We start from the raw sequence: 27,257 nt of genomic DNA on the forward strand, positions 1-27,257 counted from the left end.
GGAGAATGGCGTGAACCCGGGAGGCAGAGCTTGCGTGAGCTGAGATCGCGCCATTGCACTCCAGCCTGGGCAACAGAGGGAGACTCCATCTAAAAAAAAAAAAAAAAAAAATCAACACCTAACATAGCATTATCATATCATACATTAAATGTAAATAATCTAAATACACCTAGTAAAAGACAGAGATTGGCAGAATAGAATAAAAAATATGACCTATCTGCTATTTATTAAAAATTCACTCCAAATATAATAATATACACAAATTGAAAGCTAAAGGATAGAAAAAGATGTATCATGTAATGAATAATCAAGAGAGAACAGAATGGCTACATTAATATCAGATAAAATAGACTTCAAGTCAAAGAAAATTAACAAAGACAGAGAGGTACATTATCTAATAATAAAACAATCTGCCAAGAAGACACAGAAATTCTACATAAGCATGCACCAAAGCAAAGAGCTATAAAATGTGTGACATAAAAAGTGATAGAACAGGGCCAGGCGTAGTGGCTCATGCCCGTAATCCCAGCACTTTGGGAGGCTAAGGAGGGTGGATCACCTGAGATCAGGAGTTCGAGACCAGCCTGACCAACATGGTGAAATCCTGAGTCTACTAAAAATACAAAAATTAGCTGAGTGTGGTGGTGCATGTCTGTAATCCCAGCTACTCGGGAGGATCACTCGAACCTGGGAGGCGGAGGTTGCAGTGAGCTGAGATCTCGCCATTGCACTCCAGCCTAGGCAATAAGAGCGAAACTCTGTCTTGAAAGAAAGAAAGAGAGAGAGAGAAAGAAAGAAAGAAAGAAAAAGAAAAAGAAAGAAAGAAAGAAAGAAAGAAAGAAAGAAAGAAAGAAAGAAAGAAAGAAAGAAAGAAAGACTGATAGAACTGAAAGGTAAACACATAAACAATTATAGTTGGGGACTTTAACACCTCTCTCTCTCTTCCTTCCTCTCCCAATAATGGACAGAACAACTAGACAAAAAATAATCAAGGATATAAAAGGACTTAACACTTTTATGAAAATAATCTAATTGGCCAGGCTCGGTGACTTACACCTGTAATCCCAGCACTTTGCGAGGCTGAGGCAGGCGGATCACCTGAGCCCAGGAGTTTGAGACCAGCCTGGGCAACATGGGAAAACCCTGTCTCTAACAAAAAGTATAAAAATTAGCCAGGTGTAGTGGCACATGGCTGTAGTACCAGCTACTAAGGAGCCTGAAGTGGGAGGGTCACTTGAGCCTGGGAGGTCAAACTGCAGTGAGCCATCAGAGTGCCACTGCACTCCAGCCTGGGCGACAGAATGAGACCTTGTTTCAAAAAAATAAAGAAAAGAAAAATATATAATCTATATTTATAGAACACTTTTCCCAATAATAGAATACACATGCTTTCAAAGATCAATGATATCCTTATAAAGCAAATCCCAACAAATTAAAAATAACTGAAATCATATAGTTAGTGTTCTCTAATTACAATGGAAATAACCAGATATTAATAACAGAAACACAATAGAAATTCTCAATACTTGCAAACTATACTATGTATTATTATTATTATTATTTTTTGAGATGGAGTTTTTGCTCTTGTTGCCCAGGCTAGAATGCAATAGCATAATCTCAGCTTACTACAACCTCCGCCTCCCAGGTTCAAGTGATTCTCCTGCCTCAGCCTTCCAAGTAGCTGGGATTACAGGCATGCACCACCAAGCCTAGCTAATTTTTTGTATTTAGTAGAGATGGGATTTCACCATGTTGGTCAGGCTGGTCTCGAACTACTGACCTCAGGTGATCCACCCGCCTCAGCTTTCCAAAGTGCTGGGATTACAGGCGTGAGCCACCACGCCCAGTGGAAACTAAAATTCTAAATAGTCCATGGGTCAAAGAAAAAGTGTCGGCCGGGCGCGGTGGCTCAAGCCTGTAATCCCAGCACTTTGGGAGGCCAAGGCAGGTGGATCACGAGGTCAGGAGATCGAGACCATCCTGGCTAACACGGTGAAACCCCGTCTCTACTAAGAAATACAAAAAACTAGCCGGGCGAGGTGGCGGGCGCCTGTAGCCCCAGCTACTCGGGAGGCTGAGGCCGGAGAATGGCGTGAACCCGGGAGGCGGAGCTTGCAGTGAGCTGAGATCCGGCCACTGCACTCTAGCCTGGGCTACAGAGCCAGACTCCGTCTCAAAAAAAAAAAAAAAAAAAAAAAAAAGAGAAAGTATCAAGAAAAGAAAAAATTTTAAATACATTGAACCAAATGAAAATAAAAACACAACATGTCAAAATTTGTGGGATACAGCTAAAGCAGTGCTGGGGGAAATTCATAGTATTAAAAATCCATCATTTAAGTTTAGAACACAGGGAAAGAGCAAAATAAACCCAAAACAAGCAGAGAGAAGAAAATAATAGATAAAAAAAGAAAATGAAAAAAAGCAATACAGAACCAATGAGACAACAAATTATTTGAAAAGAACAATAAAATTAACAAACCTCTAGCAAGACCAACAAAGAAAAATATGAGAAGACAAATTGCTAATATCAGGAATAAAACAGGGGAAATCACTATAGACTCTGTAGACATCAAAAGGATAATAAGTGAATACTACAAATAACCACACACGAATTTGGTAGCATAGAGGAAGTGAATTAAATCTTCAAAAAACATAAACTATCACAACGTACCCCACATGAAATAGATAATTTGAACAGGGCCATAACTATTAAGGAAACTGAATTCATAACTTTTAAAACTACCGAAAAACAAATCTCCAGGCCCAGATGGTTTCATTGTAGAATTATGCCAAATGCTTAAAGAAGAATTAACACCAATTCTACATAATCTTCAGAAATTAGAAGAGACGGTAGCACTTTCCTATATATTTTATGAAGCTAGTATTGCTCTGATACCAAAACCAGACAAAAACAATACAGAAAAAACAAGATCAACATTCTTCATGAACATAAATGGAAAAAAATTTTAACAAAATATCAACAAATAGAATTCACCAATATATAAAAATAATTATATACCACAATCAAGTGGAATTTATGCCATGGATAGAAAGTCAGATCAATATTTGAAAATCAGTCAATGTCAGCCAGGCACAGTGGCTCAAGCCTGTAATCCCAGCACTTTGGGAAGCCGAGGAAGGCAGATCACGAGGTCAGGAAATCAAGACCACCCTGGCTAACACGGTGAAACCCTGTCTCTACTAAAAATACAAAAAAAAAAAAAAAATTAGCCAGGCATGGTGGTGGGCACCTATAGTCCCAGCTACTTGGGAGGCTGAGGCAGGAGAATGGCGTGAACCAGGGAGGCGGAGCTTGAGCCAAGATCGTGCCACTGCACTCCAGCCTGGACAACAGAGCAAGACTCCATCTCAAAAAAAAAAAAAAGAAAGAAAATCAGTCAATGTCATCCAGCATACTAACAGGCTAAAAAAAATAAAAATCACATGATCATATCGATCATTTAACAAAATTCAATATTCGTTCATGGGGGAAAAAAACCCTCTAAGAAAATTAGGAAGAAGCCAGGCATGGTGGCTCATGCCTGTAATCCCAGCACTTTGGGAGGCCGAGGCAAGTGGATCACCTGAGGTCAGGAGTTCAAGACCAGTGTGGCCAAAATGGTGAAACCCCATCTCTATTTAAAATACAAAAATTAGGCTGGGTGCGGTGGCTCATGCCTGTAGTCCCAGCTACTCAGGAGGCTGAGGCAGGAGAATGGCGTGAATCTGGGAGGCAGAGCTTGCAGTGAGCCGAGATTGTGCCACTGCACTCCAGTCCAGGCCATGGAGCAAGACTCCGTCTCAAACAAACAAGCAAACAAAAATAAAAACATTAGCCGAGCATGGTGGTGCGTGCCTGTAGTCCTGGCTACTCGGGGGCTGAGACAGGAGAATCGCTTGAACCTGGGAGGCGGAGGTTGCAGTGAGCTAAGATCGTGCCACTGCACTCCAGCCTGGGTGACAGAGGAGACTTCATCTCAAAAAAAAAAAAAAAAAGAAAAAAGAAAAAAGAAAGAAAAGAGGGGCATATCCTCAACTTAATAAAGATCTAAAAAAAAAAAAAAAAAAAAGAATGGGAACAAGGCAAGGATATCTGCTTTCCCCATTCGTATTCAACACTGTGCTGAAAGTTGTAGCCAATGCAATAAAGCAAGTAAAAGAAATAAAATATATCAGAAACAAAAGATCAGAAAAGAAGAAAATAAAAGGATTGCTATTTGCAGATACAATTATCTTCAAAGAAAATTCCAAAGAAGGCTAGGCATGGTGGCTCATGCTGTAATCCTAGCACTCTGGGAGGCTGAGGTGGGTGGATCACCTGAAGTCAGGAGTTCAAGACCAGCCTGGCCAACATGGTGAAACCCTGTCTGTATCAAAAATGCAAAAAAATTAGCCAGGCATGGTGGTGGCATGTGCCTGTAATCCCAGCTACTCGGGAGGCACAAGAATCACTTGAGCCCTGGAGGTGGAGGTTGCAGTGAGCTGAGATTGCACCACTGTACTCCAACCTGGGTGACAGAGTGAGACTCCATCTCAACAATAAAAAAGAAAAAAAAGAAAATTCCAAGGAATCTATAAAAAAGTATCCTTGGAACAAATAAGTTATTTCATCAAGGTTGTAAGATACAAATTAATGTATTTCTACATATTAAGCAATAAACACATATAAATTGAAATTAAAAATACAATACCATTTACAATCACTCCAAATGGTGAAATACTTAGGTATAAATCTAACAAAGCACATACAGAACTCATCTGCTAAAAACAACAAAACACTGAATAAAGAAATACAAGAAGATATAAATAAATGGAGAGATATACTATGTTCATAGATTGGAAATCTCAACCTAGAAAAAACATCAATTCTCCCCAAATTGACATACAGATTGTAGTATAATTTCAAAGTATATATTTGGCCTTTGTCTTTGATTCCTGGCATAGAGGTCCTTTAAGAAATGTTACAAATCTATGTTCAATATCTTCTCCTGGGTAAAAAGTAAAGGACCCAGTGCCTGTATCAACCCACATAGAAACTTTTTCACCTTTCACCAGCCCTTTTACCTAGACAATCTTCTCTAATCCTGTGAAGGATGTATCACTGGAATTGTCCCCAGTTCATGGGTGAGGACCCTGAGGTTCACAGGTGCTAAGTGACTTGCCCAGCTCTGCATGGCTAGGAAGGAATGAAGAGGGCTTCTCACAGCCACCCCCTACCCTAACCTTGCAATCCACATACAAGCTCCAGTTACTGAGCCCTGGGTTGCAGGTGGTTCTGAGGGTTGAACCGAGGGAAGGCTCCAGTGTGTGAGAGCCAAGGGTGAGGATGGGGCACTGAATGGTAAGCCTGAGTGGGGAAGGGGCCAGTGGCATCAATCACTTCACAATCTAGTTGCAACCCGCCCTGAGGAGTATTCTCAAATCTGGTTAGAGTATTCTTGGGAAGAAATATCTTAGTCCAGACCTCCCATGGCAATAACCTGCCTATAAGATATGCAGGACTGGCAATATATAATGAGGCTGAAATTGCATATAACCTACAACTCAGTATTTCCACTCCTAGAGATTCACATATGTCCACAGGGAGACATGTAAGAAGGCTAACAGCTCTCAACTTGGGTAGGGGTTTTGATACATATATTTATCAAAACTCATCAGACTCCACATTTTAAATCTGCACATTTAATTATGGCAAAGGAAACCTCACAATATAAAATAATAATGTTTATGGCCACGTTGTTTGTAATAGAAAAATTCAGGAAAATCTAAATGCCCATTAAGAGGCAATTGGGGCTGGGTGTGGTGGCTCACGCCTATAATCCCAGCACTTTGGGAGGCCGAGGTGGGCAAATCATGAAGTCAGGAATTTGAGATCAGCGTGGCCAGCATGGTGAAACCCCATCTCTACTAAAAATACAAAAAAAAATTAGCTGGGCTTGGTAGTGGGCACCTGTAATCCCAGCTACTTGGGAGGTTGAGGCAGGAGAATCACTTGAAGCCGGGAGGTGGAGGTTGCAGTGAGCTGAGATCGCGCCACTGCACTCCAGCTGGGGTGACAGCATGAGACTCTGTCATAAATAAATAAATAAATAAATAAATAAATAAGGTGACTGGAAGCCAGGTGCAGTGGCTCATGTCTATAATCCCAACACTTTGGCAGGCTGAGGCAGGAGGATCACTTGCCCCCAGGAGTCACAGACCAGCCTGGACAACATGGCAAAACCACATCTCTACAAAAAGGTTAAAAAACAGTTGGGTGTGGTGGCATGCACCTGTAGTCGTAGCTACTCAAGAGGCTGAGGTGGGAGGATCACTTGAGCCCAGGAGTTTAGGCTCCAGTGAGCTATGATGGCACCACTGCGTTTCAGCCTGGGCGGGAACCAACTCAAAAAATTAAAAAAAAAAAAAAAAAAAAAAAAAGGGCTGGCGCAGTGGCTCATGCCTGTAATCCCAGCACTTGGGAGGCTAAGACGGGCAGATCACTGGAGGTCAGGAGTTCAAGACCAGCCTGTCCAACATGGTGAAATCCCGTCTTTACTAAAAATACGAAAATTAGCCAGGTGTGGTGGTGCGCACCTGTAATCCCAGCTACCTGGTCACAAGGTCAAGAGATCGAGACCATTCTGGCCAACATGGTGAAACCCCGTCTCTACTAAAAACACAAAAATTATCTGGGCGTGGTGGTGCGTGCCTGTAGTCCCAGCTACTCAGGAGGCTGAGGCAGGAGAATCGCTTGAACCTGGGAGGTGGAGGTTGCAGTGAGCCAAGAACCAAGTGCCACTGCACTCCAGCCTGGCAACAGAGCGAGACTCCATCTCAAAAAAAAAAAAAAAAAAAGCAAACTGAAGAAAAAAGCCCACTATATGAAATTTTATAACATTTATGAGGTAAGCTGCTGCTAGTGTCCTGCCCAGCACCCATTTCCCCTTGTTTCCACAAAGGGGACCCAATCTCATTCAGGGTGGCAACTTCCCAGCTAGCACACTCCATTCGCCACTCTTCCTGGCAGCTTGGAGTAACCAGGGAAAGGTTAGCAGAAATCCACAGCATGGGGCCTCACATCAAGTTATCACCTTTTTTAAAAACTGCTTTAATTGGCCAGGCACGGTGGCTCACGCCTGTAATCCCAGCACTTTGGGAGGCTGAGGCGGGCATATCACGAGGTCAGGAGATCGAGACCATCCTGGCTAACACAGTGAAATCCCGTCTGTAGTAAAAAAAAAAAAACAAAAACAAAAAACAAAAACAAATTAGCCACAGGTGGTGACGGGCGCCTGTAGTCCCAGCCACTCGGGAGGCTGAGGCAGGAGAATGCTGTGAACCCGGGCGGCGGAGCTTGCAGTGAGCTGAGATGGCGCCACTGCACTCCAGCCTGGGCGACAGAGCGAGACTCCGTCTCAAAAATAAATAAATAAATAAATAATTTTTTAAAACCTGCTTTAATCCACATAACTGTATATATCCATGGAGTACACAGTGATGTTGTGACACATATATAGTGATCAGATCAGAGTAATTAGCATATCCATCATCTCAAACGTCTATCATTTCTCTGTTTTGGGAATATTCAATATCCTCCTTCTAGCTATTCGAAACTATACACTATTGTTGGCTGGGCGCAATGGCTCACACCAGTAATCGCAGCACTATTTGGGAGGCTGAGGCAGGTGAATCACCTGAGGTCAGGAGTGCAAAACCAGCCTGACCAACATGGTGAAACTCCTTCTCTACTAAAAATACAAAAATTAGCTGGACACGGTGGCAGGTGCCTATAATCCCAGCTACTTGGGAGGGTGAGGCAGGAGAATCGCTTGAATCCAGGAAGTGGAGGTTGCAGTGAGCGGAGATGGCGCCATTTAGATTGCACCATTGCACTCCAGCCTGGGCAACAGAGCAATACTCCTTCTCAAAAACAAACAAACAAACAGAAACTATATATTATTGTTATCTATAGTAATCCTACAGTGCTATAGAACACTAACCTTATCCCTCCTATCTTGCTGTAATTTTGAATTCTTTAACGAATCTATTCCTATCCTCCCCTTCCTCCTACCTTTTCTAGGCTCTAGTATCCTTTGTTCTACTTTTTCCTTCTACAAAAATCAACTGTTTTGTTTAGCTTCCACCTGTGAGTGAGGACATGTGGTGTTTAACTTTGTTCCTGGCTTGTTTTAATTAATCTAATGTCTTCTAGTTCCATCCATGTTGCCACCAAGGACAGGATTTATTTTATGACTAAATATTTAATTGTGTGTGTGTGTGTGTATATTTATACAAACACATATATATAGTTTTTTTTTTGTTTTTTTTTTTTTTTAAGAGACAGGGTCTCAGACTGTTGCCCAGGCTGCAGTGCAGTAAGGCAGTAAGTGCAATAGCTCACTGCAGTCTCAAACTCCTGGGCTCAAAGAATCTTCCCGCTTCAGCCTGCTGAGCAGCTGTGACTACAAGCAAGCACCACCATGTCCAGCTATTTTTTTTATTTCTGGTAGAGACTAGGTCTTGCCATGTTGCCAAGGCTTATACCACATTTTCTTTATCCATTCATCCACGGATGGATACCTAGACTGATTCCTTAGCTTGGCTATTATGAATAGTGCTGCAATGAACATGAGGGTGCAAAAGTCGCTTTGACATACTGATTTCCTTTCTTTTGGATGAATGACCAGTAAAGTGCAATTGCAGGATCTATATGGTAGTTCTATCTGTAGTTTTTTGAGGAACCTCCATACCATTCTCCATAGCGTTCCTGGACCAAACCGAGGGTTGGGCTGCTTATTCTCATGGCCCAATAACGAGATGCAGATGGACTGGGAAAGAAGGGAGTTTATTTCTGTAACTGGGTACAGTGAGAAGGCCTGGAAAATACCCCCAGACCAACTCAAAATTATAAAGTTTTCCAGGGCTTACATACCTTCTAAGCTATATGTCTACACGTAAGTGAGCATTCATTTAAAGACATAAGTGATTAACTTCTTCTAATCTATAACTAAGATCTGAGTGCTGAGGACCTTCTTCTGGAGCCTCAGTAAATGTACTTAATCTAAGTAAATCCAGGTGCTGGGGTGATTACCCTTATTATCTTGTCTCCTGCTAAATTATGGAGGTTTGAGGAGTTCCTTCAGACCCCCAATAAACTTGTTTGTGGAGGTCTGGGGAGTTTCTTCAGATCCCCAATAAAACTTGTTGAATCCTAAAGGGGGCCTGTTAAGAATTCCTTCATTATCTTGTCATGATTCAAGGCCCAGGAAAGGCCTGGGCAAAACTTCCAGTGGGTTTTTATTACATTCCAGCCTTTGTATGGGGGCACTGGCTCTATTACTCAGTGCTGGAACAGTTGTTACAGAGGCCTGCGTTAGTGAGACCTGGCCTGCCACAATAGTGGTTGTGCTAGTTTAAATCCCCACCAGCAGTGTATGAGTTCCCTTTTCTCTGCACCTTTGCCAGCATTTGTTATTTTTTGCTTTTTTGACATAGCCATCCTAAATGCAATGAGATGAAACCTGGTTGTAATTTTGGTTTGCATTTCCCTGATGATTAGTGATGTGAAGCATTTTTTCATATATTTATCTGTTAGCCATTTGTATGTCTTCTTTTGAGAAATAGGTTTAGATCACTTGTTCATTTTTTAATCGGATGGCTTGTTTTTTGGTGTTGAGATGTTCCAGTCACCTTCTTGATAAAAAGGACAGACTCAGCTGGTATGAGACTTTTTGTCCTTTGCCCTTCTGCTTTTTTCTGCCCGGAAAGCAAATGAAATGCCCAGAAGCACAGCAGCCATTTAAGGAACAATGTGTTCTAAAAGCATACACTACAGATGTCAGAGCAAGGAGCCAGGTCATTTACTTTATCATGGAGCCATTGTCTAAACCCAACCTGGTTGCCGTCAGACGGCTTGTTGTATGAGAAAAATACTCCCCTTTTGGTTACACCACTGAAGTAAGATTTTCTGTTACATGCAATCAAATGTAAAACCCAACTGATATGGTACAAAACAACACTATAGAGTGTTACCAACATAATCATGTCAATCATGGTCGAAGGATAAAGAGATGCATGGGAATTGAAACACCCAATGTGGGATAATGGTTTTCTCTGGGTGGGAGTGAGGGGATGACACTGGAGAGAGGAATGACCGGGGACTTCCACTGTGGTGCTAATGTCTGACTTCTTATGCCAAGTAGTGAGTACAGGTGAGTTTTATTACCTGTTACATCCTTTTGCGTATTCTAAATATTGTATAATAAGATGTGAGTATAAAGAGTAGGTGAGAGGAAAAAATGTAATGGTAAAAAGGGAAAGGCCTTACTATTTACTGGTTGGCCCACCTGATTAGCTGTATCTCCTTCCACCAATAGGTCCTAAAATCCTAAGGGCACTTAGCTTAATGAATCATCCAGCTCAACATTCTCACTTTGTCCAGGACTTGCTGCCTTCCTTCGATAAGCATAATCACTTATTCTTACCCTCAATGGCCAGGTTCTGATACATACCCCTCCTGGGATGGGGTAATAGAGAAAGGCTCCCCACCATTCCCCAAGAATCAGGCATCAGACGTACTGCATCAGTGGAGTGTAATGGAAGAGGTGGCACAGAACGGCTTGGACATACACAAGGCAGGGCCACAGTCCCAAAGATTGAGTTCACAGGTCCTGGGAACCTGAGCTTCTACACTGTGGAAACACTTCTAGGTGGTTCTGAAGCATACCTCTTGTTGAGAACCCCTGTCATGAATCATTGTCCTTATCCTTATCTTCCCAGCCAGAATATTCAAGAGCGTTACATTCTACAGTTTATATCACAACATATTTTTTAAATTTCCAAATATAAAATGACATCATAATATCGAATGAATAAACTTTTGAAAATGACATCATTCTCTCTGATCCTGAATATTCTGCTGTTCCCCCTCGGGAGGATATGCCCCACTCCATCCAACCCAGAAAAAGCTTAGTCCACCCCTCTGTCTCTCAGAACCCAAGAGCCCATGCTCCCAGAAGATTTAGCAGGAAGAGGTCATATGCGTTTGGGGAGATCCAGTATTCTCAGAAATATTCCTCCATGTTTCCAGACTATTCTACTGCCCCAGATAGAGTTGGAGAGGGTACTTCCTGGAGGAACCGACAGCCCAGGTGGCAGGGAATGGCAGCTGTCAACAGCAAAGAACCCACTAGCATCACTCTTTTTTTTTTTCTTTTGATATAGAGTTTTGCTGTTGTTGCCCAGGGTGGAGTGCAGTGGCACAATCTTGGCTCACGGCAACCTCCGCCTCCTGGGTTCAAGTGATTCTCCTGCCTCAGCCCCCCCAAACTGCTGGGATTACAGGCATGTGCCACCACGCCCGGCTAATTCTTTATATTTAGTAGAGACAGGGTTTACCATGTTGGTCAGGCTGGTCTCAAACTCCTGACCTCAGGTGATCCACCCACCTCGACCTCCGAAAGTGCTGGGATTACAGGCATGAGCCACCGCGCCCGGCTGCGTCACTCATCTTTAATGAAACTCTTCACACAGCCTCCATCTCCATTTCTAGGCTGATGCCTAAGAATATTCACACCCAGAGTCAGGCACAGGGCTGAGGGTCAAACTCAGGCTGAGACTCTGTGTCCCAAACTGCATGGGAGAAAGTATCCCTTCCCACCCTCTCCCCTTTAGATGGAATCAGTGTTCGGCCCCAAAGGGGCCCAGAATCATCTATCTGCTTTCTCATTTGACAAGTGAGGATGTAGAGTTTTAGAAGGAGGAGACACTATACCCCAGCTGTCCCTGTAGGTTCCTATCAAAGCTGGGATGAGAACTTCCATCTTTCAACTCCCAAAGTGGTTATTTTTTAAACTAAGGTGAATCTAAAAAGCTGCTTTTTTTCCTTTGCTCCAAAACTTTCAAAGAACATTGTTTTCATCACCAAATCTTCAAATCATGTGCCAGAATTGCAAAAAGGCTTAAAGGCTGGTTTCACTTCCTGTGTGGAGGCAGCCTGCCATTAATTGGAACAAGTGAAAAACTGGCCTCCAGGCACACACAACACTTGGGGAGTCCATGAATATTTATCACCTCACTGAGAATTCCCTAAGCAGCGCAGTGACAGAAAACAACTTTCAGTTAAGTTTGAGTCTCTGTTCTAATACTCTCCACTAAGACAGCCCGTTCTTACTTGTGAAAGTGATCATTTTCAAAACCATAATGAAGCCAACCTACTATTGGTAGCTCTAACAACAAGGCCCTAAGGCTTAAAATAACAAAACAATTCCTTCTCCAAAATAAACAAGGCTTTCCTTTGTGTCTCTAATGAGAGGCAAGACCACAGCTAAGGCAAGTTCTAAGATGTTTACTGTCCCTGAATGCTGAGATATCTAGATCCTCAAGGAAAAAGCAGATTACACAAAAAAAGGGATCCGTCAGGAAGCATTTGTGTAAGTGCCAACCTGAGATCTAAATCCGGAGGATGGACCCCTCCCGGAGTGACCTAGGGCAGAGCACTAACCCTGTGAGGATCGGATCTTGTTTTGAAGGAACCCACAGAAATACATGGAAGGCACAGAGTACAAGGAGAAACATACAAGTGGAAAATGTGCTGGCACAAAAATCCAGGCATTGAGCTTCTGAAATGAAATGGGGTTTCTCTAAGCACAAATATAAATGTTCTTAGCTTTTGGTGTAATTTTGTTCCAAACATAAAGCCAACATCTGTTCTCTCTCACTCCCTCTGCCCCTTCTCCCTGCCACCTCCAAGATGCACGGAAAATCCATTTACCATTGAGTGAAAGAAGCACTGATAGTTGAAGATCTAGGCAAGAAGGACGAAATAAAATGCTTTAAAATTGAGTGTAGGTTTCTGGCTGGGCACATTGGCTCACGCCTATAATCCCAGAACTTTGGGAAGCCAAGGCGGGCCAATCATCTGAGGTCAGGAGTTCAAGACCAACAAAGCCTACATCATGAAACGTTTCCACCAAAAAAATATGAAAATTAGCCGGCCGTGGTAATGGGTGCCTGTAATCCCAGCTACTTGGGAGGCTGAGGCACGAGAATCGCTTGAACCCAGGAATGGAGGCTGCAGTGAGCTGAGATCGCGCCACTGCACTCCAATCTGGGTGACAGAGTGAGCCTCCATGTCAAAAAAAAAAAAAAAAAAAAAAAAAGAACTGAGTGTAGGTTTCTCAATGAAATGTTCAAGACATAATCACCCTTTCTTCCTTTATCACTCTGAAACACCAGGACCTGAGGAGGTGACTTGGCCATAGCAGCCCAGGGTTTCACATGCAGGCCATGTCCCCAGATCCTGCTGCCTGACAGTGGCCCCGAGAGTGAAAATGTGACAGCTCCCACGAAGGGAGGGTTGTCCAGCCGCAGAGTCTCACAAAACTAGGGAAGATCTAGGCCCTCCCTTCCTGTGGTTAAGAATCTTTCACCCAGTTCAACAGCCATGGTTCAGACAGAAAAAACTAAGGCCTAGGAGGGAGGAAGTGCCAGGAGGGCAGGTATTCTTAGTATTCTTGCTCTCCAAAAGGGGCCTGCTGATCCTAATGGAATTCTCTGCCCCTGCCAGGCTGCATTTTTAGCACTTCAGCTGGAGGCAGGAGTGGGGGACATAGAATGAAAAGAGATGGAATTGGCTTAACTCTGGTCAAGGGTTAGCCAATGCCCAGAGTGCCAGAGGGAGAGTAATCAGGGTTCCCTCCAGGGCACCTGAGGGCTGGCTCACCCATATCATCAAGCAGGAAGCACCAGGAGCCAGGAGTGCACCTGGGGCTCACGGCCCTTTCCATTTCCTACAAGACCACCCTGTGCACACATACTCACACCTGTACATGGAATCTACTCTAAGAACCAAAGCCTCATTTTCTCTATGTTGCAGCCAACCGACCTCATTGGGAACACCTAGCTCGATGTGGTAAGAAGGAAAAGAATTTTCTGAGCCGGGCGCGGTGGCTCATGCCTGTAATCCCAGCACTTTGAGAGGCCAAGGCGGGTGGATCACAAGGTCAGAAGTTCAAGACCAGCCTGCCCAACATAGTGAAACCCCATCTCTACTAAAGACACAAAAATTAGCCGGGTGTGGTGGCGGGTGCCTGTAATCTCAGCTACTCAGGAGGCTGAGGCAGAGAACTGCTTGAACCCGGGAGGTGGAGGATGCAGGGAGCCGAGATTGCGCCACCTGCACTCCAGCCTGTGTGACAGAGCAAGACTCTATCTCAAAAAACAAAACAAAACAAAACAAAAGAATTTTCTGGATGTTCACACGCAAAAACCCTAAAACAAAACAAATACCAAAAAAAAAAAAAAAAAAGAAGAAGAAGAAAGAAACTACACTCACTTTGGAAAAGAGTTATGTGGGAAAAGTTGAACAGGAACTGAACTTCATTTTTATACCTTCCTGAGAGGCACATGACAGGAAGCTATTCCTGTACTATGTCAAGTCTGAACTCCATAAGGGAAGGTATGGGGGCAGGGGGAGGAGGGGAGTGGCAGTCAGGGCGGGCCCTGCTTCTTTGGAGAACTGCTTGGTCCTGGGTGGGTTTTGCTCAAACTACTAGTAAACAAAACCCTAGAGAGCTGCAGCAAAGGACTTGGGCACTCTAGGGCGACATCCCAGGGCCCCTTCACCAAAGCATTCTGAACAATGGAGGGTGGACCATTCAGGAAATGCTTCAGTAAGAAAAGAACCCTCCTCCCAACACCTTTTGTCTAGGAAAAACATTTCCCCCAAACTTGAGTTCAGAAGAATGGAGGAGAGCCATTGGTAATAATGGCAAGTATATTTTAAGCACGTATCACCTACCATTAGCTCATTACGTCCTCCTAACTATTCTATGCAACAGAGCCTCCCACTGTACCCAAAAAGGAAGAGAGGTCCTGAAAGTTAACCACCACCCCCAAAGCCCCAGAGGCCAGTCCCGGTTAACACTTTCATTCCCATCCCCCAGAGGCATAGTGTGCATCACATAGTGTGAGCCCCCTTTCAGTTTTTCTAATAATTAACCTCCTGCTGAGACACATACCAATTCAAAGCCATATGCTTTGGGTTAAGATTAAACTAATGACAAGGGCCAAAGTCAAGGCACCAAGGGCTACCTGCCCCTGAGCAAGGAGTTGTTAGAACTGTGTTTAACATGAAAAATTACCTTCTGACATTTTTTTTCTAGTTGGAAAAGTTAGGACAATATAAAATATGTCTGGGATTAACACAATCCAAAAATCTCTCTCGTGTTAATTGACTAGCTCCTCCAGTAATGAAATCACGTTGGCATCACAGCAAAATAAAAGATTGTTTTCTATTAACCAAGCCCCGAATGTGAGGGCATGGGAGCTCCAGCCATTCTGTCTCTGGAAAAGCCAGCAGGAAAAGAGAAGGGTGAGGAGCGGCCGGGCGCGGTGACTCAAGCCTGTAATCCCAGCACTTTGGGAGGCCGAGACGGGCGGATCACGAGGTCAGGAGATCAAGACCATCCTGGCTGACACGGTGAAACCCCGTCTCTACTAAAAAATACAAAAAACTAGCCGGGCGAGGTGGCGGGTGCCTGTAGTCCCAGCTACTCGGGAGGCTGAGGCAGGAGAATGGCGTAAACCCGGGAGGCGAAGCTTGCAGCGCTGAGATCCGGCCACTGCACTCCAGCCTGGGCGGCAGAGCAAGACTCCATCTCAAAAAAAAAAAAAAAAAATAAGAGAAGGGTGAGGAGCACCTGGCAAGACATGCAGGGGCTTGGTTCTTTCATGCTGTGCTCTGATACTCACTGAGCACCCTATGAGCTCCATGCAGTGTTAGCAGTGAACAAGACAGCAGTCCTGCCACCAAGAGCTTACCCTGTAGTGGGGGGACAGTGGAGGAAAACGAGCAAAGAAAAAGGTAAGGCTGGGTGCAGTGGCTCACGTCTGTAATCTCAGCACTTTGGGAGGTCGAGGTAGGCAGACCACCTGAGGTCAGGAGTTCGAGACCAGCCTGACCAACACGGTGAAACCCCGTCTCTACTAAAAATACAAAAATTAGCCAGCTGTGGTGGCAGGTGCCTGTAGTCCCAGCTACTAGGGAGGCTGAGGCAGGAGAATCACTTGAACCTGGGAGGCGGAGGTTGCAGTGAGCGGAGAATGTGCCATTGTACTTCAGCCTGGGTGACAGAGCAAGACTCTGGAAAGAAAAGAAAAGAAAAGAAAAGAAAAGAAAAGAAAAGAAAAGAAAAGAAAAGAAAAGAAAAGAGAAAGGAAAGGAAGGAGGGAGGAAGGAAGGAAGGAAGGAAGGAAGGAAGGAAGGAAGGAAGGAAGGAAAGCAAGCAAGCAGGGAGGGAGGGAGGGACTGATCAGGTTGAGAAGCATTATCAGGAAATTAAATTTAAGGGATAGTGGGCTGTATGCGTATGACACTTTGGCAGGGGGTGGTTATTGGGGAAGGCCTCTCAAGGAGAACCTCTGAACTGAAACCCAAAGGATGAGAAGAAGCCAGCATGCTGAGATCTTGGGGAAAAGGTTCCAGCCAGAGGGAACAGTCACTTGCAAAGGCTGCTCAGGCCCTAGAAAGAAGACACAGGTGGCTGGAGTAGTGGGAACAAGTGGCAAGTGAATGGAAATGGGTCAAAGAGGTTCGCTGTGAGTCTCTGCAAATTCTAGTAGGGAGCAGGAAGCCACTGTAAGATTTTCAAGTGGAAAACACAATCAGATTCATTTCCAAAATCTCGTTCTGGCCATTACATGGAAAGCGGCTGTTTCACATGTGTGTTCAAGGTCCCAGCTCAGTTTTTCTACCCTTCAGCATGTTCCTAATTCACAGGCATAAAAGGATTGAACCTCTTCTTGACTGATGCTGACTAGTAACTCACTGGCCCTTCTCCTACAATTATCTGGAAATTCTTTCAAAAATTAAGATTTAAAAATATAATTATTGGCTGGGTGTGGTGGCTCATACTTGTAATCCCAGAACTTTGGGAGGCCAAGGCGGGCAGATCACCTGAGGTTGGGAGTTCGAGACCAACCTAACCAACATGGAGAAACCCTATCTCTACTAAAAATGCAAAATTAGCCGGGCATGGTGGCGCATGCCTGTAATCCCAGCCACTCGGGAGGCTGAGGCAGGAGAATTGCTTGAACCTGGGAGGCAGGAAGTTGCGGTGAGCCGAGATTGCGCCATTCATTGCACTCTAGCCTGGACAGCAAGAGCGAAACTCCGTCTCAAAAACAAACAAAAAAAATTATTGTTAATTTTTTAAAAATTGTATTCAGCTGTGCATGGTGGCTCATGTCTATAATCCCCACATGTTGAGAGGCTAAGGTGGGAAGATCGCTTGAGCCCAGGAGTTCAAGACCAGCCTGGGCAACATAGTGAGACCCTGTCTCTACAAAAACTAAAAAATTAGCCAGGCATGGTGATATGTGCCTGTGGTCATAGCTACTTGGGAGGCTGAGGTGGGAGGATCACTTGAGCCCGGGAGGTTGAGGTTACAGTGAGCCGTGATCATGCCACAGGACTCTAGCCTGGGTGGCAGAATGAGACCCTGCCAAAAAAAGAAAGAAAAGAAAAGAAGAAAAGAAAAGAAAAGCATTCCACTTAGCACTTTAATGGGTCAGAATAATTTTCTAAAAAGTATTCATTTTTAAAATATGCACCATGTACTTTCTTTTTTTTTTTTTTTTGAGACGGAGTCTCGCTCTGTCACCCAGGCTAGAGTGCAGTGGCGGGATCTCAGCTCACTGCAAGCTCCGCCTCCCGGGTTTACGCCATTCTCCTGCCTCAGCCTCCCGAGTAGCTGGGACTACAGGCGCCCGCCACCTCGCCCGGCTAGTTTTTTTTTGTATTTTTAAGTAGAGACGGGGTTTCACCGTGTTAGCCAGGATGGTCTCGATCTCCTGACCTCGTGATCCGCCCGTCTCGGCCTCCCAAAGTGCTGGGATTACAGGCTTGAGCCACCGCGCCCGGCACCATGTACTTTCAAAAAGCATTTGAAGCCTTTGTAATAAAGCCCACAAGCAACAGAACAACTTAAAAGTTCCCTCTGGGAAGATGTTTACCATATACTGGAATACATGTTACAATATCAGTTTGGAAGAGAAATACTAACATTAAAGAATCTCAAAAGCCTAATTTACTCTAAGGGTTGAGTTTAGCTGCACACATAGCCTCATCATGAGCTAAGTCCTCATAATGCGTTCATTTTTACCCACATCTATATTTATCTTACTCCATTCTCTCCCTGGCCCTTCAGAGAGCCACCGCTTGCCTCATTTTGCTGCTCAATGGCACCCCCATCAGAGACTGAGCAGAAAGGAAAGACTGGAAAGTCTCAAAATGCTCCTGGTTTGGCAGTTCCAGTTCTATGTGTGCATGTCTTTGTCAGATGTGTGGTGTGTATGTGTGTTGGGGGGCAGAGGGGAATTCCTGGGTTAAAGTGATGCTTAAATTTTATTTATCCATTCCTCTATGCTTCTACAGTGTAGAATCTACACACACATTCTCATTATCTCTTTCTCTCTCTCTGTCTCTCCTGTGTGGTCGGCAAAGCACTCAGACCCACAATGTGTAATAGGAAAATCTTAAAATTAGATGAAGAGTCTAATTTCCATTTTTAATTTCTTCATACAGCACTCCTTTGTGCTGAACTTCTGCCAGTGAGAATCCCATTCTTTAAGCTTTTCACAAGGTGAGACGTAAAACTGTCAGACATCTCACAGGTAAAGTTCAAAACAAAAAGCAAAAAGTGCAAGAAGAACAATTGGTGAAACTTTTCATTCTTCCAGCTGGGTGGATTTTAAAAGGCCTTTTTATGATTGTCTGATTAAAGTTGATTGTCAGCTACAAACATTTTTTATTACAGCCTTTTAAAAATTTAGGAAAACAAAAGCACTCCAATCTTTAAGTATTTAACACAAAACTGTCGTTCCCATTACTTTCTCCATTGTTCTCACCACATTCACTACCTCCAAGACTATTCACGGCCAGCCCTCACTAGTAGCAACATACAAGAGATTTGCAGCAGATTATGAAAACGGGTCTGGCAGAAATGCTGAGGAATTTTTGAAGGTTTGGTGGGGCGGGGCCGTGGAGAACAGAACTGCTTTCGTTCTTTGCCTGGTTTTTGGCTCTTAAAGTTTGTTTCAAATTGCTGTGTTGCCCCAAATTATAAATTGCTCATGTAATTTAACGTGGAAAAAGGGGTGCGTTGTTTAAGAATTTTTCATTTGAGTAAATGAGCTTTCAAAGGAAAATCTCAAAGGAAAAACTTTTAAGTAACTTACTTGACTATAAATTAAGCTTTCCAGGTATTCCTAAAAAACATCTTTGACTATAATAGGTGAAGGCTAGTCAAGTGCATTCACGACCAAAAGAGAGAAAATTTGCATTCTGAATGGAAATAGAAATCTTTTAGCTAAGAGAAAATACTTGGAATGTGTTTATTTAGCATTTTCCCCCTTTCTTTCTCTTTCGGGTAAAGCCTGGTAAGTTTATTCCAGCTTCCTCAAGAAGTGCATCAGCGATCAAACTTGAAATCTGTTCATCACTCACTCCCCAAATAACCTGTTCATGCAGAATGAAACCGGCCTTCCTTGCCTCCACTTATCCATCCAGCATCTTGTATTAAAATGCCTGGAACAAGCCGGGCGCGGTGGCTCAGGACTGTAATCCCAGAACTTTGGGAGGCCGAGGCGGGCAGATCACGAGGTCATGAGATCGAGACCATCCTGGCCAACATGGTGAAACCCCGTCTCTACCAAAAATACAAAAATTAGCCGGGCGTGGTGGCGCGCGTCTATAGTCCCAGCTACTCGGGAGGCTGAGGCAGGAGAATCGCTTGAACCCGGGAGGCGGAGATTGCAGTGAGCCGAGATCGCGCCACTGCACTCCAGCCTGGCGACAGAGCGAGACTCGGTCTCAGAAAAAAATAAAAAATAAAATAAATAAAAGCCTGTAACAACACTTGGCTGCGTCCAGATAAACGTAAACGCTGTCGAGCACCGTAAGTTCTGTTCTGCCATAACAGGAGTGAAAAGAACGCTCCCCTTTTCCAGGTCCCCACACTCTCTGGGTGCCTCTACAAAGGGATGCTAATAACGTCCGTAAGGGCCCAGTGTGAGCAGCCAGGACTGCCGTCCCTCCCTGGCCGGACGCTCGGCCTCAGTCTATCGCGGCTCCCGGACTGCAGCTCCGACTCCCGCAGCCCGTTCGTTCGCCCCACGCCGGTCCCTCGGGAGACCGGATCTGTGGCCCCCAGAACTCCCGCCAGAGTGGGGCTCCACCATGCAACTCTGTCTAGTGGAAAGTTCTCGTCGCATTCCAGACCAGACCTGCTACCTACGTTCCATTCGTAGGAACTTCGGGACTTGCAGCGCGCCCAGCGGAGCTCGATTTCCTCCTCGGCGGTGAAGAGGGAAGGCTGCAGCCCCGACCCCGACCCGGCTTCACCACGACGCGCACCCACAAGCCGGTCTGGGTGCCCTCGGGACGCTTGAGGGGCCGCGGTCAGTGGACGGAAGGCTCGCCTGCGCCCCCTTCTCTGGCACCGCAGTGGGTGGAGGGTGTTTGCAAACTTGTCGCAGCCAGGCGCGCCCCTGTGGACGCGCTCACTCCCCTGAGCCCCCTGCTTCGTCCTGGGAGCCCCCACCCCCTCGCCTGGCCCCCAGCCGGCGCACTCACCTCTACTCCAGAGCGCGGGGAGGAAGAGGCCCAGCAGCAGCGGCAGCAGCAGCGGCAGCGGCAGCGGGGCCGGCCCCATCCCGGGGCTGCGGATCTGTAATTTCTCTCCGGACGGACGGACAGATGGACGTCCCGAACCTGCCCTGTCGCCGGCTAAGCGCGCCAGCGAAGCTCCCTGTCCAGGCGGCCCCGGCAGCGAGTGCAGAGTGGTGGAGCCCAGCGGCCGGCGGGTGGTGCCGAGGGCTGGAAGGGGCGGGCCGGGGGCCGAGCCAAGGCCGACCAGGGCTAGAGGAGAGGGGCGGGCAGGGGGGCGAGTCCCGGCGGGCCCCGCAGGTTGGAGTGGGAGGGGGCGGGAGGACGAGGGGGAGGAGGGGCGTAAAGGGGAAAGGGAGGGGGTTGGAGAGGAGGGGCGGGCCGAAGGCCACCGTGGGGCGCACGGCGGGGAGCTGGGAGGAGAGGAAGGGGAGGGGGCTGAGAGACCAGGAGGGAGCTGGAGAGAGAAGTGAAGGGGAGGGGCGGGCTGGAGGTCCAGAGGAGACGGCTCAGGCCGCTGCTCGGGTCCGGAGCCCCACACCTGTGGGTGGGAGATAGGGAAGGACAGAAGGTGGGAGAGGAGTGGAGGGTGCCCGAGGCAGTCCCCAGACCCAAGAGGAGGGTCCAGAGGCGCCCCCTCATTCCAGGCTTGGCTGACACAGAAAACCCTGGCAGCGCCGCTCCCGGAGGCCAAGGCCACGGCGGCAGCGCTCCCTGCCGAGCGCTCCTCCACATCCATTCCGCTCGCCGCCGAGTGCCTCCTGGGTACCTGGCCCGAGGTGCGCTACACGGCCCTGGCGTCGAGGAGCTCACCGCCCCTGGGGGAGGGATTCCTGGGGAAGGACGCTTTGCTGTGGCTCCTTGACGAGCCAGAGAGAGGTGACACTCAAGGAGGGAGATGAAAGTGAATGACAAAGTGCAGAGCAGGAGTTGGGAGAGGGGAAACCACAGCACGTTACTCTCATGGACCTCCACAAGGTGTGCAGGGTCCAAGAGGCAGTAGCAGAGAGTGAATCGTAAGAGAAATGTAACTACTTATATTAATAATGGCAACAGTAACTTAATTTATATACATAGTTTCTTAAAGGTAACACTTTTAGAATGAATGTATTTTAAGGTGGTCCCTTTAACAACGTAACATGAGCCAAATCATGTTGCTCTGCTCAAATCTCCCCAAACCTATCAGTGGTTCCTGCTGTCTCTCCGCATAAGCCAAGGTTCTGCAGTGATCTCCGAGGTTCTATGTGACCTGGTCCCCTTTCCTCTTTGGCCTCACCTCCTTACGCCTCTTCCATTTACTTTGGTCTCTTGTCAAGCAGTCCCTTGACCCCTACACTGGCTAGACAATTCCCGTAGATTTGGCTACGGGAAGAAGACAAGCAGCCCAGATGGATTTAGACAGGTTATTACTTACACCAACAGCAAAAGCAAAATCAGTGTGGTGTCAGCTCCATGCATCTTTAGGCCCACAGGATAACACCAAACTGGAAGGGCGATTGTTATCCTATGGGTCTACATGATTTAAAAAAAAAAAAAAAAAAAAAAGACAACATGAGCCCTGCCACTGAGTAGCCAAGTCTAAACTACACCAAGCAGTTTTATAGACTTCACAGGAGCCTGGTGCTGTATGCTTGGAGGGAAGGGGGTTGGGAGGTGGAGGGAGGGATATGGAAAGTCCTGCAGTCAACTGAAACATTGGAGAAGGAAGAGAAATGGCCTTGCAACAGTCTCCCACAAGGTAGGGATAGGAAACTGCCTCCCAGTGGCTCCTCACCAGGCTTACCTATCCCTGCTTTAGGGGAAATCGCAGGGCAGTCCCACAAGACTTGGCTCAGACCATGATCATACCTTGCCTACATGGCCTCTAGAGATGTGCAAGATTGCCAGGGGCACCTCAGCAGAGCTGTTCTCCTGCAATTTCCTTGCTATTGCTCACATATACCAAGCACTCCTCCACCAAAAGGTTTTGCACTGGCTGTTCCCTCTGCCTGAAATGCTCTTCCCCCAGACACACAGCTTCCCAGTTGACTCTCCTCCAAGTCAGCTCAAATCTCACTTTCTTGTTGAGGCCTGCCTTGTACAATATTCTTCAGCTATCTACCGGTGTTTGACATACCACCCCAAACATAGTGGGTGTAAAATGTCAGCCATTTCATTAGATTCCTGGATTCTGTGGATCGGAGGTTTGGACAGAGCACAGGGGAAATAGCTTGTCTTTGCTCCTCCATATCTGCCTGGGACCTTAGGCTCAAATAGTAGGGATTAGAATCATGTAAAGCAAATTATAGCCTGCGGACCTATGGCTTCTTTTTGCAAATAAATGTTATCAGAACACAGTCATTGTGACAGAGATTATGTGGCCCACAAAGCTGTGCAGTATGGCCCTTTAGATAAAAAGTTGGCTAACCCCGATCTCAAGGCTCGTTCACTCACATAGCTGCCATCTGCACTGGGATGACTTGGGCACTAGGGCTGCAGACTAACTGGAGCACCTAAAGGAGGCTTCTCCATGGTGGCCTTGGAGTAGCTGGAAGTCTTGCATGGCAGCTCAGGGCTCCAAGAGCAAGCATTCCAGTAAACAAAGAGGAAGCTTCATGGCCTTTTATGTCCTAGCCTCCGAGGTCACATAACTCCACCCTACTCTCTTCATGGAAACAGTCACAACCCCAGCCTCATGGGGAGCAGCCGTAGAGGTTCAAGCCCAACCTCTTGAAGAAGAAGCGTCAAAGAAGTTGCAGTTATGCTTTTAAAAATCCACAAATGCCAAAACTTAGCTAAACTGTGGGATGTCTGCTCTGCAATGTTAATTTTGTACTTGGTGTGCATCCAAATGATACTGCAATTTAATGTCCTAATTATTCAAGTGATCAGACTATGTGTAGGGAAATATGAGCAACAGACAAACAAACAAACAAAAAACAACCCGGACCCCATATTACTTAACTATTTCCAAGGCTGTTGTGCAACTTCAACAAGAAGACACTTACCTGGAACCCATTCTCCAATGCCCACTGTGTCTCCTGTGTCAGCTAAGGCTCTGTGTCACAAGTAGGAGCCCCTACTGTTTAATACCTAGGAAAAAGAGAGAATGTTAAAGGCCTGCAGCAGTGTTCATCCAAGGGCTAGGGAAGATTACCCCCACTGATTCAAGTGTGAAAGAGCTGTAGCCAAGGTAAAGTGGCATTGTGGTCACAATCTATGTGTCAAACATATTCAATATATCAGTGACAGGACTTGAGGCTTCCAATTGAAGGTCCCATAGGGGCGTGCCAGGCCACACACAAATGAAATGTGTGAAGATGTAGTCCTCAATGACCCTATTTCTAAACCCACACCTTGCTTCTCTTTGCCCTCTTACCTCTGTCCCCTACCCCTTTCAGCTCTGTCTACAGCTATACCTGTAATTTATTTCCCCCTTCTGCCTCTAGTCTACCATGTAAACCCCCCAGTTCACCTCCCTCAGAAAGCTTCTATCCCATCAGCTGGGTACAGTGGCTAACACCTGTAATCTCAACACTTTGGGAGGCTGAGGTGGGCAGATTACTTGAGGTCAGGAGTTCGAGACCAGCCTGGTCAACATGGTGAAACACTGTCTCTACTAAAAATACAAAAATTAGCTGGGTGTGGTGGCACATGCCTGTAATCCCAGCTGAGGCAGGAGAATTGTTTGAACCTGGGAGGCAGAGGTTGCAGTGAGGTAAGATGGTGCTACTGCACTCCAGCCTGGGCAATAGGTTCAAAAAAAAAAAAAAAGCGAGCTTCAGACCACTTTGGCACTTCGGATCACTTTGGCACTCACTCACCCAGCACTTAGCATCCATACCAGAATACTCTAGTAACAGCACCCTGGTTTTCCTTCGGTGAACCATGCTTCCCACATTCACCTCCCTGTCCCTGGGTCTGGATGTGAGATTCTCTTTGCTGTCTTAAGACCATTATCTGTCCCTACTCTCTAAAGTCTCTGGCTTTGACTCTGATGTCATCAGACTAGACCAGCCCTGCTTGCTGCAGCCTTGTAGAGACGCCTGAGTCTCTCCTAATTCTCTGAAGATGCAGTGCCTGCATCACAGTCACTCCCTTTACACTATCCCTGCCATAACTTTTGGTAGTTTCAGTACCTTATAAATGATATTTCAACACCACAGCTTCTAAACCCCTTGACCTCTTGTCCTCCATTCAGTATTCTGAGCAATATATTAGAAATGTAAGTGCCAAGTTCTTAAAATTTGCCGGATAACTGGAATGGTGCCCATAAGAAAGTCAACTCATAATGCCGAAAATCTTGAGGGAAGTACAAGCATCTTGTAGTTTCTTGGATAACACAGATTGTGCGTGGAAGAGACCCTGTTCAGTGTGCTGAACAACATAATGGGAGTATAGGTTTATGGCCTTTGGGGGCATATATTTTAGGTAACGTAAAACATTTGAAATATTGAATCAAACACACATATACAAGTGCAGTTGTATAATTTTTTTTTTTGAGACGGAGTCTCGCTCTGTCGCCCAGACTGGAGTGCAATGGCGCAATCTCGGCTCACTGCAAGCTCCGCCTCCCGGGTTCACGCCATTCTTTTGCCTCAGCCTCCCGAATAGCTGGGACTACAGGCACCTGCCACCATGCCCGGCTAATTTTTTTTTTTTTTTGAGACGGAGTCTCGCGCTGTGTCACCCAGGCTGGAGTGCAGTGGTGCGATCTCGGCTCACCGCAAGCTCCGCCTCCCAGGTTCACGCCATTCTCCTGCCTCAGCCTCCGAGTAGCTGGGACTACAGGCGCCCGCCACCACGCCCGGCTAGTTTTTTGTATTTTTAGTAGAGACGGGGTTTCACCATGTTAGCCAGGATGGTCTTGATCTCCTGACCTTGTGATCCGCCCGCCTCGGCCTCCCAAAGTGCTGGGATTACAGGTGTGAGCCACCGCGCCCAGCTTTTTTTTTTTTTTTTTGAGACCAAGTCTCTCTCTGTCACCAGGCTGGAGTGCAGTGGCGTGATCTCAGCTCACTGCAACCTCCGCCTCCCGGGTTCAAGTGATTCTCCTGCCTCAGCCTCCTGAGTAGCTGGGACTATAGGCGTGCGCCACCATACCTAGCTAATTTTTGTATTTTTAGTAGAGACGTGGTTTCACCATGTTGGCCAGGATGGTCTCCATCTCTTGACTTCGTGATCCACCCACCTCAGCATCCTAAAGTCCTGGGATTACAGGCGTGAGCCACTGCGCCCGGCCAGCTGTGTAATCATTAAGTGGAAGTTAAACTGGGTTTCACTGCTAAAAAATTACTGAACAGATCTAACATCTAGAATTTGTTACAGCAAGAGGACACAATATAGCAAAAAGCAGTAAAGTAAGCATCTCAGTCAAAGGCTATTCATGGCCAGATAGGCCTAGTTTGGCCTAGTTTCTGTAAGGAACATGGCAGGATGCACTTTCTCTGTTGGATCAAAAACCATTGATGTGTGCATGGAATACCTCGGAAACAGGGGCGTCCAAAATGGAGGCTCAGTTGGGGATTTTTGTATTTTGCTGGTCATAGACATAGTCTTAAGGCATAACCAACCTCAACAGCAGAACCCTGTGGCAGGGGATGGAGGGGTCTCACTGAGACCAGGTGCAAATCATTTATGTCATTGTTTTCAAAAAGCAAAGTTGATGCTAGTACAAGTTTCCCTGAAGCTCCTCAGACTGATGGTTAAAAAGCAACATTATTAATCCGTATGCTTCATGCCCTTGGCCAGGGGTCATTGCCATGCAGGAATTTCAGAACAGTTCAAGCTAATTTCAGGCCTGCTGGAATTAACCCTCACAGTACAATAGCTTTTATAGTTGTTGCAAAGCGAAATGGTAGAAGTAAAACACGCCATTCAGCACGGTGAACACGATAGTGGAATGAAGCATTTCCTTTAGTGGTTTCTTGGAGTGTCTTTCAAGATCATCCATCCAATAGGCTGAAAAACTCACTGGAAGTAAAATCTCACTCTCATCCCATTGGAAATGGGGCAGCACCATTTAAAGATGCTCCTCATTGTGTTGAACAAGGTACAGAAGGCCAATTGTTGAGCTTTTATAATTAGTGGGTAACCCACTTAGCGTCCTGGAAGAGGCATGAGAAGCGTATTTAAGTGTTACAGTTTGGGCCGGGCGCGGTGGCTCAAGCCTGTAATCCCAGCACTTTGGGAGGCCGAGGCGGGCAGATCACGAGGTCAGGAGATCGAGACCATCCTGGCTAACATGGTGAAACCCCGTCTCTACTAAAAATACAAAAAACTAGCCGGGCGTGGTGGCGGGCGCCTGTAGTCCCAGCTACTCGGAGGCTGAGGCAGGAGAATGGCCTGAACCTGGGAGGCGGAGCTTGCAGTGAGCCGAGATCGCGCCACTGCACTCCAGCCTGGGTGACACAGCGCGAGACTCCGTCTCAAAAAAAAAAAAAAAAAAAAAAAAAAAAGTGTTACAGTTTGTTAGAAAGATGAGCCAGGGTCAGGTGCGGTGGCTCACGCCTGAAATCCCAACAGTTTGGGAGGCCATGGCGGGCAGATCACGAGGTCAGGAGATGGAGACCATCCTAGCTAACACAGTGAAACCCCATCTCCACTAAAAATACCAAAAAAATTAGCC

At 46.0% G+C, this 27,257-nt stretch overlaps 1 protein-coding gene across 3 annotated transcripts in view; it reads right to left on the reverse strand.

Moving 5' to 3' along the window:
* MERTK (MER proto-oncogene, tyrosine kinase) overlaps positions 1 to 20,953 on the reverse strand; it is a 134,147-nt gene extending 113,194 nt beyond the window's left edge. For 2 of the 3 annotated variants that reach the window (XM_025354797.1, XM_025354798.1), the window contains exon 1: positions 20,618 to 20,819. In XM_025354797.1, the coding sequence (XP_025210582.1) occupies positions 20,618 to 20,696 (79 nt within the window). In that variant the 5' untranslated portion in view covers positions 20,697 to 20,819. Of the gene's footprint in view, positions 1 to 20,617 lie in introns of all 3 variants that reach the window. The other variant, XM_025354799.1, reaches the window with a different exon arrangement.
* Positions 20,954 to 27,257: the final 6,304 nt, after the last annotated feature.

This window comes from Theropithecus gelada, chromosome 13 (genome assembly GCF_003255815.1).
Source record: "Theropithecus gelada isolate Dixy chromosome 13, Tgel_1.0, whole genome shotgun sequence".
Lineage (NCBI taxonomy): Eukaryota > Metazoa > Chordata > Mammalia > Primates > Cercopithecidae > Theropithecus > Theropithecus gelada.